This window comes from Rhinolophus sinicus, linkage group LG04 (assembly GCF_036562045.2).
Source record: "Rhinolophus sinicus isolate RSC01 linkage group LG04, ASM3656204v1, whole genome shotgun sequence".
NCBI classification, from domain to species: domain Eukaryota; kingdom Metazoa; phylum Chordata; class Mammalia; order Chiroptera; family Rhinolophidae; genus Rhinolophus; species Rhinolophus sinicus.
Genome location: NC_133754.1, coordinates 182,067,765 through 182,082,960, shown reverse-complemented (window position 1 = coordinate 182,082,960; position 15,196 = coordinate 182,067,765). Strand labels below are relative to the sequence as shown.

The 15,196-nt window shown below is 49.0% G+C and overlaps 1 protein-coding gene across 5 annotated transcripts in view; it reads right to left on the bottom strand.

Annotated features, from left to right (window-relative positions):
• The window catches only part of LRSAM1 (leucine rich repeat and sterile alpha motif containing 1), a 36,514-nt gene that overhangs the window by 17,005 nt on the left and 4,313 nt on the right, over positions 1-15,196 (bottom strand). For 2 of the 5 annotated variants that reach the window (XM_019728617.2, XM_019728619.2), the window contains exons 6-15: positions 14,975-15,052; positions 13,805-13,873; positions 12,009-12,093; positions 10,920-11,041; positions 7,143-7,233; positions 3,726-3,856; positions 2,653-2,682; positions 2,141-2,263; positions 1,671-1,810; positions 500-544 (exon numbers count right to left, since the gene is read on the bottom strand). In XM_019728617.2, coding sequence (XP_019584176.2) covers positions 500-544; positions 1,671-1,810; positions 2,141-2,263; positions 2,653-2,682; positions 3,726-3,856; positions 7,143-7,233; positions 10,920-11,041; positions 12,009-12,093; positions 13,805-13,873; positions 14,975-15,052 — 914 coding nt within the window. Of the gene's footprint in view, positions 1-499; positions 545-1,670; positions 1,811-2,140; positions 2,264-2,652; positions 2,683-3,725; positions 3,857-7,142; positions 7,277-10,919; positions 11,042-12,008; positions 12,094-13,804; positions 13,874-14,974; positions 15,053-15,196 lie in introns of those variants that run through there. The other 3 variants (XM_019728618.2, XM_074331036.1, XM_074331037.1) reach the window with 3 other exon arrangements.

Below are 15,196 nucleotides of genomic sequence, written 5' to 3'. Positions count from 1 at the left end.
CACGACAAATTCCCACCTTTCAAAAATATTCAGTGTGAACCATTGGGGTTGGGTCCTTTCGCTTTCTGAACACAGAAACAAACAGAGTATCTTCAAGAAATGATACACTGTACACCCTACTTTTCCACTTAGAAATATAGTGTGTTTCTTTTACTAAGGAGTAGTCTTCTACAAGACACTGAATGGCTACAGATTATTCTTTTGTACAGAATTTATGCCACCAAATTCTTTTTCCCCCCAGAAATGTAGATTTTTATTCTATTTTTTATACTAGAAATGTAGTTGGACATTATATCCGTATGTATTCTTATTCACACCTGAATTTTCCTCAGGAATGTACATGTGTTTTAACAAACATGCAGAGAGTGATTTTTCTAATTCAATATTCCCACTCCTGACAGCTTTAGGAAAGCTTTCTGCCATAATCCTTGAGAATCACAAGACATTCTCTCCCCAGAGGAAAGGAGGTGCAGAGAAGGTGCTAGAGCAGAACACTTACCTTTCATTTTCCAGCGACTTCAAAATCTCGGAACTTTTCTTTTGCCTGTGGAGAAATCCATGAAAGGTTCCTGCAGTCTCCCCCAGCAGGCCTGTTTCCGACAGCACTGCCTCCCCTCATGGTACCGGCTGTGCAGAGGGGGCCTAGTGACTGGGCTGGGGGCCCCTGGGCCCCACCACTGAGGGGCTCTGTGTCCTCAGGCCTGCTACTCAACCACTCCAAGCCCCAGTTCCTTGTCTGTGACTGGGAAAAATAATAATGACAAAAACATGGAGTATTTGTAAAGAGTGAGTGAGGAAATATACATGGAGTACGTGGCACATAGGAAGCACCCAACAAATGGTGGCTTTGCTGGATGCCCTTGGCGGTGCGGGCACGCTGAGCTGCACACGGCGCTTGCCGGCTCAGGCACCGTGTAACTGCTGGATGGCGGAGGAGCAAGCAAAAAGGAAAAGATGAAGTACCACATAGGGAACAGAATCAACAATGTTGCAACAGCTATGTATGTGCCAGGTGGGTACCAGACTAATCCGAGGGAGCGCTGCATAAATTATATAAATGTCTAACTGCTATGCTGTACGCCTGACACTAATATAAAATAATAATGAATGTCAACTGTAATGGAAAAAATAATCATAAAAAAAGAAAAGCAAATGGAAGCCTGGAAGGAACAGGGGATGTGGTAAAAGCAGTTCTGGAATCTTTCCACAAGAGACCCCGACTAGACTTTCTCAGGCTTCTTGACATGTCTATCTGGCCCCCTTTCTCCCAAGCCCCATCAAGACCTGCTCCCAGCAGCTCCTACCTTGGACAGGATTTGTTAAGACAAATCTCCCTACACGATGAAAGGCTGACCTCAGCACAAGGGGTTACGGAACCCAAAATATCAAAGCAGATGTGATCTCAACTGTCTTGTTAAACACACTCATTTTACAGATGGGAAACCTGGGAAGCCCAGGTCCAATCAGTGGCAGCCCCACGACAAGAAACAGAGCTGGTCGTGCCCAGATCAGTCTTTTCTCTTTAAACTGGTGCAAGATTGGATCCTAACGATGGAAACCTTGGGCAGGAGTAGGGCCTTCGGGGCAAGCAGACCCCCATCCTGAGCTCCTCCAGGGTAACACGTGGCAGAAGGTCTCTGGGTCTGGGGGCCAGGAGGATGGGGCCTGACCTCTGATTGTCCTGCAGGAGTTTCTGGATCCGGTTGGAGATGTTCTGCTCTGTCTGCTTCAGCTGCTCCTGCAGCCGCTGACGTTCTGCGTTGAGGTAGCGCTGGTGCTCGCTCAGGCCCTGCTCCAGCCGGGACTGCTCCTGTGGCAGGACAGGCAGAGGTCCTGAGCACAGGGACCCCCTCAGACACTATAGGGCAGTGAGGAGGCCTGCACTGGGGTGAGGAGAGCAGGTTTCCTGTCCCTGGCCTGCCAGCCCTTCCTGTGTGACCTTGGACCAGGTCCTCCCTTGCTAGGCCTCAGGGTGTCCGTGGCACACAGGAGGCTGGACCAGGCAACCTGCAAGGGACCCCCAGACCCCGGACGCTGGAAGTGAGCGAGCTTCCTCCCATTGCCTTCCCGCATCAGAGGGACCTCGGCCGGAGTCAGGAGGCCCTGGCAGGGGTGCTGATCTGCCCGGCCGCTCACGAACCTCCTTGACTGTCTGCAGGATCTCGTCCTTCTGACTGTTGCTCTGCTGAAGGAGCTGGGCGTGCTCTCGCTGCCCGAGGTCCAGGCGCCGTTCAAACTCAAGCTTCTCCAGCATCTTCTGTTGCTGCAAGAATGTAAATGCTGGTGACTGTTGGCACAGCCTCTGCGAGCGTGTGAGCAGGGTGAACCCACCCCAAAACTCTGAACAGGGCAGGGGGCAGGTCAACTCCCCAGGGCCCCACTGTAACAGAACTGGCTGTCTGCTGGCAGAGGCTCGTGGTTCAGAGCCTGGGGTTGGGCTCAACCTTTCTGAGCCTCACTCTTCTCACCTGTCAGTGGAGCTACTCTACCACCCACTGAGGCTGTGAGAGGACGTGCTGAGGCGATGGGTATAAGAGGAAAGCGTTACCCTCTAATTTAGAGGCAGGAAGAACTTGTTTCCTCAAGTCTTTTATAACAGTTGAGATCTTTAATGAAAATAAAAGTGACAGAAGACAAAAGGCATTTTCTTACCTTCCTCTTCTCATAGTCTGAGAATCTATTCTGGGGGGAAAAAACAGTGGTCAGAGAAGGTGGGCAGCCAGGCACCGTTCAGACTCCGAGACCCAGCCCAGAGCATGGCATCAGCATGGTGGGGGTGGGGGGTGGGGACGAGGGGCTGGGTAGTGTAAGAAAGGGACCCAGACGGTCCTAGTGGACACCAGAGTTGAGAACCAAGTGGCTTGGGCCATCGTAGGAAGGTCTTCAAGGCAGTTCTGGGCTACAGCACTGAGAAGACGTGCTGCTCCAAACAGGAGCCCAAGAAATGGGATATCTGATGCCCTTGTACGTTTGCACAACACACCTGTGGTACCCAGCTCTAGCCCACCAAAACACTCCCAAATGCACAAGGGTGTCTGCAGAAATCCCTGCAGAATTGTTCAAAACAGTGAAAGCACTGGAAACAACGCCAATGTCCATCAACAGGTGATTACTCAAGAAGCCCAGGTGCATCCACACAACGGATTGTTACACAACGGTCAATGGGCGAGTGGGGGTGGCCTACAGGGAAAACTGCCTGCCAGCTTCCACTCTATGTGAGGCATGAGTCCACTCTTGTAAAAACAACATCAAGGAAACTTGTCATTGAGACAAAAGTCAGAAAGGAGTTTGTTAATCAGTTCATGATGGTTATCTCCAGTGGGTGGATTGTGGCAGGGGGGCATCCACTTACGGGGTCTATTTCTGTATTGTTTACATTTATAACAAAGAGCACGAATTACTTCTGTAGTCAAACATCAACTCTCTCTCTCTCTCTCTCTGCGGCCCAGCCCTTCAACTTAGTTCTCTGCCTCTGAGACCAGGACCAGTCTCTGTCTGAGCTGTAGAAGCATCCTATGAGGAAATAAGATTTTTCCTACCCTGATGTAGGAATAAGATTTTAAAAATTAAATCTTTAATTACACAGAAAATATCTGAATATATTCTCGTTGTGAAAAATTAAAACATGGCATAGAAAACTAAAGTAACCACTGATCCCTCACAGGCCTGACCTTCCCCATTCCCCCATCCCCCACCCCACATGCCAGCAGGCAGGTGCACCTTACCTGCCACTCCACCTCCTCCCTGGAGAATCTGTCCGTGGGCCCATCAGGGCTGTCCTGGGAATTCTTGGCTCCCTCCTGCTCCAGGACTGGCAGCAGATACTGAGAAGGGGGATAGTATTCCAGCCCTGACTCTGCAAGAGACGACACAAGCTGACCAAGAGGGAGGAGACAGGCCAGGTACCAGCAGCCACCAGTTCCTGCCACCCTTGCCTTCCTCCTTCCTCCCCAGCATTCTGTCCCACCCCTGCCCTAGACGGGCCCTTGGGGTGTTCACCGGTCCTAAAGCATGAGCCTGGACTATGGTCAGTGCTTAATAAGCATCAGCTGAGTGAGTAACTAGGCCTACACCCTGACTCTTCGTCATCCAAGCGAGGATGAGGTGATAGAAAAAGCCAAGACCCAGTCTTACCCATGATTTCCTGTGAGACCTTGGGCAAGATACTTGCCTTCTCTGGCCCTAAAGAGTTTCCTCCTGTATAATTTCAAAGGGTTCATGCCCTTTACCCATTTTCCATTGGGTTGTTTGCCTTATTCCTGCTGATGTGTGGGTGCTCTTTACATATTGTAGCTAATAGCCTATAATACATGTGCAACTATCTTTTTCCGGGTGCTAACTCATCTTTTTAACATTGATGATGGTATCCTCTTGAGGTAAAGGAGTTTTAGATTTTAATGTAGTCAAAGTTATCTCCCCCTACCCCCTGGGGATAAATAGGCAATTCACAAGAAATACTAAAACTGGGCAGTAGGCATATGAAAAAATATTTAAAAGAACAGACTCTCTTGCTCATCCATCAGATTAAAAGACTTGCAAAAATCCCAAGTGTTTGCCAGGCTGTGGCGGGGAGGGTGCCCTCAGATGCCCCTCACAGGAATGTGAGCTGGCACGGCCTCTTCAGAGGGCAACAGAGAGTGCGTGTCCCCTTCCACCTACCAACCCTCCTGTTGCCCCAGAGGAATACTCGCACTGTGCCAGACAGGCGTGGGTTACACTGTTCATAATAGTGGAAAACTGGAAATGACTTGTGTTCATGATAAGGGGACGGCTACGTAAGCAACGGGCGCTGCCACCTGAAATACTTCATAGCAGCTAAAAATGAGGCGGGTCCATAGGTTGACATAGGAATAGGCTGAAGACCTATTCTTGAGTGAAAAAAGCAGGGCGTAGAATCCTGTAGCATCAAATCTTTTGTGAGTTTTTTCTTTTATGCTTTTAAAAGAGCAAAACTCAAAATTTCACATACATATGTATAAATGCTACACAGTTTAAATAAATTGAAGGATTCTTTCTTAAGCTATGTAGTAGGTATACACATGTTCACTGCTGTATTATTTATGTCTCGTGTATCCCTGGAGAGTGGATGATTTTATAATCTTTTTAAAGAAAGGAAAGGGTTTGGTCTAGCTCAACCATTGGCCAGGGTACATATCAGAATCACCCGTTGCTCAGAGACTAATTCAGTAGATGTGTGGCCTGGTGAACTGTTGTGTGTGGTGTGTGTGTAACATTTTTTCCCTTTTAACTGCAGTATAACACACATACAGAAAAAAGCACAGTCTTCACGTACAGCTTGATGAATGTTTACAAGTGAACACGGCCTGATAAGCAGCAATCAGTGTTGGTCAGAGGGATCCAAGGGCACGCCAGCGTCTGGCTTCTCTCAGCCCACACGGCGTCTGGGAGGTCCCCCAAGGTTGTGGCTACAGCACTAGATTATTCTTGATTGCTGCGTCATATTTTCACGTGAGGTTAAGACAGTTTGTCCACTCGATTGCTGATGGACATGGGGCTGTCACAGAAGGTGCTGCTATGGATTTTTCTGTCGTGGGCCTTTGCCCTGTGTCCACTTGGCGTTTCTCTTGGGCATCTACTTATGCACGGAATTGATGGGTCACAGGGTATTGGAATGTTCGGCTTGAGTGGATCCTGACAATCATTTTCTGAAGAGTTTTTGGTTTCCACTCCCACCTGCAGAGTCTGGAAACTCCTGTTGCTCCACATCTCTGCTAATTCTTGGTGTGGACAGACTAATTTTGGCCATTTTTGTGGGTGTGCTAAGGTTTACGTGTCTCTTCGCAGTTTTAATTTGCATTTTCCTGTTGACTGAAGTGATGTTGAGTAGACACTATTGGCCATTTGGATGTTCTCTTTTGTAAAATACCTAGTCACGTCTTTTGATAACGCCTAGTCCTTACTGATCTCTAGGATTTCTTTTCATCTTCTAGAAACAAGTCCTGTTGGATATGTATGTATTGTAAATGTCATCTCCAACTTTATGGCTTGCCTTTCCTTTCCCTAGCAGGTGTCTTTGGAAAGAAAATTTTTTATTTTAATGAAATCCAATTTATCAATCTTTTATGCTTAGTGCTGCCTGTCTCCTATTTAAGGAAGAGGTTAAGGTTCTTTTCTTTCCACGTGGATAACCAGTTGATGCAGAATCATTTATAGAAGAGACCCTTGCTTTCCTTCTTCACTGCTTTGCCATGGCACCTTCTTCATAAACCAGATGACTGTATGAGTGAGTCTTGGCTGTGATCTAAAAGTTCCACAGGTGACAGGAGCCCCTAACTGAGAACACCCAGCTGAACAGGAGTAACTGGGTACAGGCATACCTCGTTTTATTGCACCCAGCTTCATTGTGCTTCACAGATGTTGCTTTTTAAAAAAATAAATAAATTGAAAGCAAGACCTTCCACCAGCAAAAAGATTACCACTCACTTTATTGCAGTGGTCTTGAAAGGAACGTACAATATCTCCGAGGTATGCCTGTATATGCTTTCCTTTCCTGGCACCCAGACCAGTGGTGGCCCTGGGGTTTAGCAGCCTCTGCTGCATTGCCACTCCTGCAAGTCCAGTCCACCACGGTTTCTATCCTGGATGACCCCAGGACCTCCTAACGGCCCCCTCCTCCTCCACTCTGCTTCCTCCAGTCCCTTCTCCTCCCTGCAGCTGGAATGACCTTTGCAACAAGCAGATGTGATCAAATTCCTCTCCTGTATGATGGGGACTGGGCACCTTCCCCCTCACCCCCGTCTCGCTTCCCCTTCCGGTGTCCCCAGGCACTGGGCCTTCTATCCACCCTTCTTCCTCTCCCCCGCCCCCCAGGCCCTTCCATGCGCACCTCCTTCTGCCAGCAACACGCTTCTGTCCTGTCTAAGTCCTGGTCATCCCTCAGGTTTCAGCTGAGCCACTTCTCAGACACAGCTTTCCCGAGGCCCCTACATCTGATTCCCCGCTGTACTCTCAGAACCATCATCGGTCGTTAGATTTCCTCGTGTCATCCTCCGTTTGGCCTGTCTTTCCTACCAGACTGTGGCCTCCTCGGCCTCTGACGTTCCCCCAGCCTGGGGTGGCCCAGGGAGCCGCCGCGCCCACGTGTGCTCACTGAGCAGAGGAGGCAGGCTGCCTGGCTTTACCTTTGCAGAGGAACTGCTGAATGGCCTTGGTACCGGCACAGCACACCTCCTGCGGGGGGTAGACCATGGACGAGGCGTCGAGGCTCAGAGTCTGCAGACACAAGGGGAGCCCTCTTTACACGGTATTCACGGCACTGCTCAACACAATCAAAAACCACCTGCGTTAGTCGTTAATTTGTGGGTACTGTCTCCTGCCTGGCGGGGAAACTTACCTGTCTTGTTCCAGCTGCGTTCCCAGTTCCTAAAACACTGACCAGCATGCAGCAAGCACTCAATTAATGTTCTTGGATAAATACACGAGTGAATGAAAAAGGGAAGTTATGGGACAGCACAAAGAATAAGAGTCCATCTTTGCAAAAAATATCATACTCACATACTCTCACATTAGTATGTTTATAGAAAAAATTTGGAGCAATACATATCTGACTCAAAGTGTTTTCCTCTACGGGTAGGTTCTGGAGTACTTCGTACATGAAATATTTTATTCATATTAGAATTTTTAAACAACATGCAGTATGATTTTCAAGTAAGAAAAAGCAAATATTTATACAAGCGTACACATGCACGCGTACAGATTTATGAAGCCCAGGAGAGAAGGACCTAGGTCCACACAAACGCCCACAAAGCTGCCCATGGCCATGGTGTGAGTTGTTGTTTAACCAAGCCCTCCTGCCAGCCTCTCACTTCCCATAGCCCTTTTGATGCCACCAAGTGCCGGCACGTGGGCCCCTTTCAGGAACTGATAATCTCTGTGCCCGGAACAGACAGAGAAGCCTCAGGGGCCAGGGGAGTCCTGGCAGGGACCAGGCCCGGGAAGAGCAGCTCAGACGCCCCTTCCTCGCCTTGGCCAGCAGAGCCCCTGCCCCCGAGGGTGCTGAGTGACCGTCAATTGCAGGGGTGAGGCAGGAGCCTGCTCTGGAGCCAAGGAACTGACTGCCTGGGGTTGGGAGGCCCAAGGGCATAAAACCTCATCCTGGGGAACTGAATCTAAAGGAAATTAATCTGACGTGGGTAATATGAGTCACTGAGTAAAAAGTGTGGCAGTGTAAGTGCATGGACTGTGGCTGCAGCGCTCAGTACGGTGGCCACGAGCCATGTGTGGCCATAATTAAGTTTCCATTTTAATTGACTACAATTAGAGAAAATGTCAAGCTCAGTTCCTCAGTTGCACTAGCCGTGTTTCAGGGGCTCAGCAGCCACAGGCGGCCAGCGGCTACTGTATCGGACGGTGCAGATTATAGGACATTTCCATCATTAGCAGGGGACACAGCTCCCGGACAGCACTGAACTAAGTCACACAGACTCCAGCTTGTCACATGCCAGCTGTGTGGCCCTTCAACAGGCCACCTGACTTCTCTGAGCTGCAGCTTCCTCAGACTTAAACGGGCACAGTGTCACCAGCCTGGCTGTTTAATGGGCAACAGGAGCGTTAACATGTGGGAAAGAACTTGGCCTCAACTAAGAATGGCTGCTGTTACTGTCTCGTCCTGAAAACAGGCTTGTCCAAGGTGCCACCAAGAAGCTCAAAAGATTTTCATTTGAAGAATCATTATGAAACGAATCACTCACAGAGCTCTTACGAGCTGTCTCAGAATGGCTTTAGAATTAGAAAGACGGGCGTGAGCTGCACTCACTTTTCAGTATGGCAGCCACTGAGTACAAGTAGCTCTTTAATACAAATTAATTAAAATTCAATAAATTCAATAAAATTACACATGTACTTCCTTGGTCAAAGTAGCTACATTTCAAGGGATCAACAACCACACGTGGGTAGTGGCTACCGAGGGATAGCAGTCACTGACCATTTCCATCATCGCAGAAAGTTCTATCGAACAGCACAGAGAATACCCACGTGTTGGCCTGTCTCTCCAGCCTGACCAGTCGGTCCTTTCTCAGGCTGGCCGCCATGGCAGCAGGGACCAGCCACCGGGGCCAGCCACCTCCCTCCCTTTGCTGTCTCCACGCTCACCCACCCACTGCTGACACCGACACCAGTGGTCAGCAGTCTGGCTTGAGAGCTAATGCCTGGCCGCCGTCAGAGGGTTTCAGGCTGTTTGGTCAGAATGGATAAGGCCCTGGTCCGGAGGCCGAGTTGCACAGAGGTGAGAGCCCGGGCCCTGGATTCAGACGGCCTGGTTTCAATCCCATCTTTGCTATTACTAGTTGTGTGGCCCTTGGACAAGCTCCTGAAACTGTCTGCGTCTCAGTTTCTTCATCTGCAAAGGAGCACAACAGGATTTTTGTGAGGATTCAAGGAGCCGACGCAGGTCAGGTGCCTCGCCTGAGCAGGCCCCCTGATAAATGTGAGCCGGCTTGTCTCATGACTGTAGGAACCCGCCTTCCCTGAGTGGGTTGCATCGTGCAGTGTCTGCTGGGGGCTGAATTGTGTCCCCCCACAAAATATGCACGTTGAAGTCCTAACCCCCAGTACCTCAGAATGTGACTGTATTTGGACATAGGGTCTTTTTTTGGTTATGATAAGGTCTTTTATTTTATTTTTCAATTACAGTTGACATTCAATGTTATTTTATATTAGTGTCAGGTGTACAGCATTAGTGGTTAGACATTTATATAATTTATGCATTAATCACCCTGATTAGTCTAGTACCTGCACTGTACATAGTTATTACAATATGATTGAAGTTGTTACAATATTATATTCCCTAAGCTGTACTTTACTTCCCTGTGACTATTTGTAACTACTAATTTGCACTTATTCCCTTCACCTTTTTCACCTAACCCCAACCCCCCTCCCATCTAGCAACCATCAGTTTGTCTTCTGTACCTATGAGTCTGTTTCTGTTTTGTTTGTTTGTTTATTTTGTTCTTTAGATTCCACAAATAAGTGAGATCATATGGTGCTTGTCTTTCTTTGTCTGACTTATTTCACTTAGCATAATACCCTCTAAGTCCATCCATGTTGTCACATGGACATAAGGTCTTTAAAGAGGCAATGATTTCAAAATGAAGTCACTAGGCTGGGCCCTAATCTAATATGGGTGTCCTTATCAGCAGAGGAAATCTGGACACAGACATTTTCAGAGGGAAGATGTGAGGACACAGGGAGAATATGGCCATCTACAAGCCAAGGAGAGAGGCTCCGAAGATACCAACTCTGCTGACACCCTGACCTTGGACTTCCAGCCTCCAGAGTCTGAGAAAATAAATGTGTGTTGTTTGACCCACACAGCCTGAGGCACTTTGTTATGGCCGCCCTGGCAAACGACCAGTGTCCCTGGAAATGCTCAGTCTCCCCTCCCCGGCACCCCCTTATCTGAGGAAACTGTTTCTGCAGCTCCAGCTGAGGCTGCTCCCTCCCTCACAGCGCCCTGGCCTCGTGATCTGGACCCTTCACTTCAGGCCCAGCGACTTGCAGCTACACAGGCTCCCCGCTCTTCCGCTAATGCATCCTGTGCTTTCCCACCCTCTGCGTTTCCTCACACGGTCCCCACACCTGGAATATCTTAGCCTCGGCTACGTCTCCTAAGCTTATTCTTCTTTCAAGGTCTGGCTCAAATACCACCTCTTTCAGAAAGTGTTAACCCCATCAGGATTTGGCCTTATCTCTTCACTCTAAAAATATGTTTTTCTGCCACCATTATGACAGCAAAAGCCAAATAATTACAACTGTTCACATATCAGTCACTTCGCAAGCTCCTAAGGACTGTGTGTTGAGATCTCTGTGACCCCAGCACCCTGTGACCAGGACAGGCATTCAGCAACGTGGGAGTGGGGAGGTGGTCAAGCCAGAGAGGACCCCGGGCAAGAATAACTTACCTCTAGTGTTCGAAGATGCGCCAGCATCTGGGGCAATCTCTGAATCTCATTTTCACTGATGTCGAGAGTACGTAAGCTTCGAAGTTCCCCCAAGGTGCCTGGAAGCTCCTTCAGCTTGTTGTCTGGAGAGATCCCAATGGCACAGCTCAACACCCCAAAGCCCCTTCACCAGCTTCCTGTCTCATACCCACCAGGACTCGGGGGGAGGTGGGAGCCTCTCTGACCCTGACTGCGACGCTGTGAGGAAGAACACGACGGTGGAGTTTCAGTGACCGGGGCTCAAGTTCCCATTCCACCACTCACCAGCGGACTGACTTTGGAAAACTGACTTGACCTCCCTGGGGCATAGATTTCTCATCTGTAAAACGCGATAATACCATTTGGCCTCATAGGGATATTCAGGGACTCAGGGAGATTATGCACATGGAGTCCTCAGCACAGAGCCTGTCACACAGTAAGTGATCAGTAAATGGGGCAGCATTATTTTTATCATTATTCATGTCACATTTAGGTAGACTGAGGCATTCTGTGCAGAAAATACTTAAAACAGCCAGGAGAAATGAAAGGGCTGGGGATACAGTGAGGCAGGCTCTATCAATGCATTAGAATCCTGGTTCTGTCACTGTCACACAGGGTGGTCTTGAGCGAGTCACTGCTCTCTGAGCCTCATTTTCTTTACCTGGGACTTGGGGCTAACACCTCTTCCCTCTCCCTACCTCAGGCCTAGTCACAAGGCTCCCTGCAAGCTGTTCACTGGGTGTGAAGTGCTACTCAGAACTGTCCCGGTGGCTCCTGGTTCCCTCTCACCCTGTCAGTCCAATGCTCTTATCACCATATTCATTGTTATCACACGAGTGACAGAGTCTTAGAGGCCTAGCTGTCAATGCCATTTGCCCTCCTCCCCACAGGGCCCCTCCTCGCCCCCCCATGGTTACCATGGAGACAGATCAACCTAACAGGAGGTCAGTCCAGTGTATAGAGACACCTCGGGACTGGCTGCCCTCATGCTCAATGGCTTCTGGGAAGATACCAGCTTGGACAGCCCAGAGCTGACCAAGGGTCACGTGGATAGGGCTTCCTTGGCCCTACCTTTCACATTGAGGGTCTGGAGCTGGGTCAGGTTCCCAATGGAATGTGGGAGGTATGTCAGTTGATTCCTTTCCACATTCAATACCTAAGAAAGGAGAAAAAATGATGAGACCCTCCTACATAGACAATTGTGATATCCTTGCTTTGGGACAGGCTTCACCCGGGTACCACATACAAACTTTTCCCTCTTCCTGACAGCTCTGTGAGGAAGGTGTAAGTTGTTAGGATCCCATCTGAGAGATGAGAAAACTGAGGCTCATGCCAGTGAAATCATGTGCCCAAGAGAGCAAAGCCAGACTTTGAACCTGGTTCTGGCTGAGGTTCCATCATTTACACAGACCACAAAATGCCCAATGATGGTCCCATAATCAGGAAGGCAGGGAGAAGGGGACGAACAGATTCAGGGATCCCGGTGAGACAGCACGTGATAAAGCTCTAGTCGTCCCAGTGTTAGGAGAAGGAAACTGAGCCACCTGAAGGCAGTGGGAGAGCCCGAGCTCTCAGGGCCGGCAGCTGGAAGCCGGCTTTGTTGGATTCTGAAGGTCATGCTCCCTCCAGGATGATGTGCTGTGAGGTGAGCAACGCCAACAGGATGACACATTGAACAGTCGTGAAACACAGATACAATGGAAAGCTAAGCGGCCATTAAAAATAATGTGGCAGATGAATAGTTGATGAACCAAAGGATGGTTATGAGTTACAGTCAGATATTCAAGTTACAAAACAACAAATGAAGCAATTCTATAAAAATATACACATAAAAAATGTCTCAAAAGCTCCAACACCAAGGTATTCACGATGGCTCTAAGTGGTGGCAATGACTACTGCTCTGTGGCATGTTTCTGTGTGACCTCAGGCAAGTCTATCATCCACCTGGACCTGGGTTTTCTCTTCTATAAAAGGCGGTAACCTCCCCGACATGGTAGGGTTGTTCATTCATTTCTCAGTCTCCTCCACGTACAAGGCAGTGTGCGAGGTAAGGACGCTGCCTGCAGAATGCCTTTCAGCAGGGGAGCCAGTCACCGGTAATTATCCTGCAGTTAGTGTGCTCGGGGGGAGAAGCCCGGGTTGAGACCGAGGGGAATAAGGTAGCACTTCTTAGGGAGGTCGCGGAAGATCCTCAGGGACATTTGGGCTGACAGATGATGAGTCTCTCAGGCAGAAGGAAGAGGCTTGTGGACAGGCCCGGCCGGGGTGGGCACAGAAGGCCAGAAGAGTGTTAGGAGCTGGCTGCAGGCAGCGAAGGGGAGAAGAGGGTAGGAGAGGAGGCTGGCAAGACACGGGGGCCCATCGTACAGGGTCTGATTGGACTCAGTGAAGAGAAAGGATTTTAATCTACGTGTGAAGGAAGGTCGCTTCTTTCTCTGTAAACTGGGGACAATCAACACCGGCCTCATTGGGAGGCTGTGAGGAATCAATAGATAACGCAAAGGAAATGCTTAGCTCTGTGCTGCCACAGACAAGTGGAGGGGCTGCTACGAACCAGGATTAAAAGGGAGAGTGAGTCAGAGTGCCCAATCCAGCATTTTTAAAGGTGCGACGTGTTCTTTTCCTGTAAAGTTGTGGAAGCGCGTGATGAAATCCCGAAAAGGACAAGCCAAAAATACGGCAGAGAGACGCCCACGGCCCAGACCGCAATGGCCAGGGTGTCATTGGGTGTCTTAACAGCAAAGGGCCAGAGGCCCTGGCGCCAAGTGTCGCCCTGGCCAGAGCACACGCAGAACATTCCAGGCCTGTGGAGGTTCAATTTGTCACTTAGGGATCAGAGGGGGGTTTTCTGTTGCCTGTAGCCATACCTGGAGGGCCGTCAGCTGTCCTATATCCTCAGGAAGGGCCGTCAGCTGATTATCATGAAGATCCAGAACCTGCGGAAGGAAACCTGTCAGTCACCGAGACAGCCCCTCTGACTTCTGGCCCCCGAGAAGTAGGCACATGTCAGGGGGTGCCTCAGACTTCTGGTGTTGGAATGGAGAACACTCAACCATTCCTCTCCAACAAAACGGTCATTCCAGCTCATTTCCTTTTTAAAAATATTATACCATTTTATCCTTTTATTTATCAAATATGTATTTTTACTGTTGAGTGAAAAAAGTATGCATTCATATGTTAAAAAGAAAAAAATCTTCATAGTGTAAATAGATATTTGCATAGAAAAAGACTACTAAATATACAATAAAATACTGAGAGTGGTTCTCTTGAGTGTGAAATCATGTTTTTCCTCGTTTTCTGCTTAATTGTACTTGGTCATTTTTTAACAATGAAAATGAGCAAAAAAGGCATCGAATATATATATATATATGCCTACATATATACACTATACATATATAAAACATAAATATAAACAATTTTTAATGTTTTTTTCCGACTACAAAAATAACGCATGTTGGACAATACAGAGAAGTAAAAACTACCCCATCCATACAAATCCGAGTTAACCATAAGAAACACTTTGATGCCCATGCTGCTAGTCTTTTCTCTTCGTGTGTGTACCCACTGTCACAGCCCATGGTCACATGGAACAATCCTGGGGTCATGCCTCCCATACTGTGTGACTCCATCCCAGTCTCTATTCTGGAGGAGCTGACTGACAGGAGGGAGTCGCCCCAGGTCACCAGGCTTTCACACACCAACTACGTGGCACCTGGCGTCGTCCTGTTCCTCCCTGTCTGGGACCATCAGTCTCTCTGCCCTCTGCTAGTTCACTTGCTATGAGTCTATGGTTTGCCTTTCCACCTCGCTGGCAAGTTCCCTGAGGGCAGGGCCTGTGGCTGGTTCTCTTTGTAACCCCACCCCACACACAGCACGTAGAAGGTGCCAAGAAACCATGCTGATCAAACCCCAGACTGACTCTGTTAGGCCTGTCTGGCATAAACTTGAACAGAGGAGACACGAAGGGAGTAGGACGCTTGGCTGCCACCTGGAAAACCATGCAGAGTCCCCCATGCCTGGGAGAAGTGCCCCAGTACCTTGATGGTTATGAGACTCAGGAGGCTGCAGGACTTAGGAAGCAGGGAGGTGAGGTGATTCGTGTGGACAATGAACACCTGTGTGGGAAAGATCAGCTGCATGTTAGGGGGAAGATGAGCCCCTGGGGGACGGCTGAGGGCCGCAGTCAGCTCAGTCAGCTCAGGGGAGCTGGACGCACAGCCTAACGCAGGCCTGCCCTGCCGTGCCCTGCCTCTTCTGCT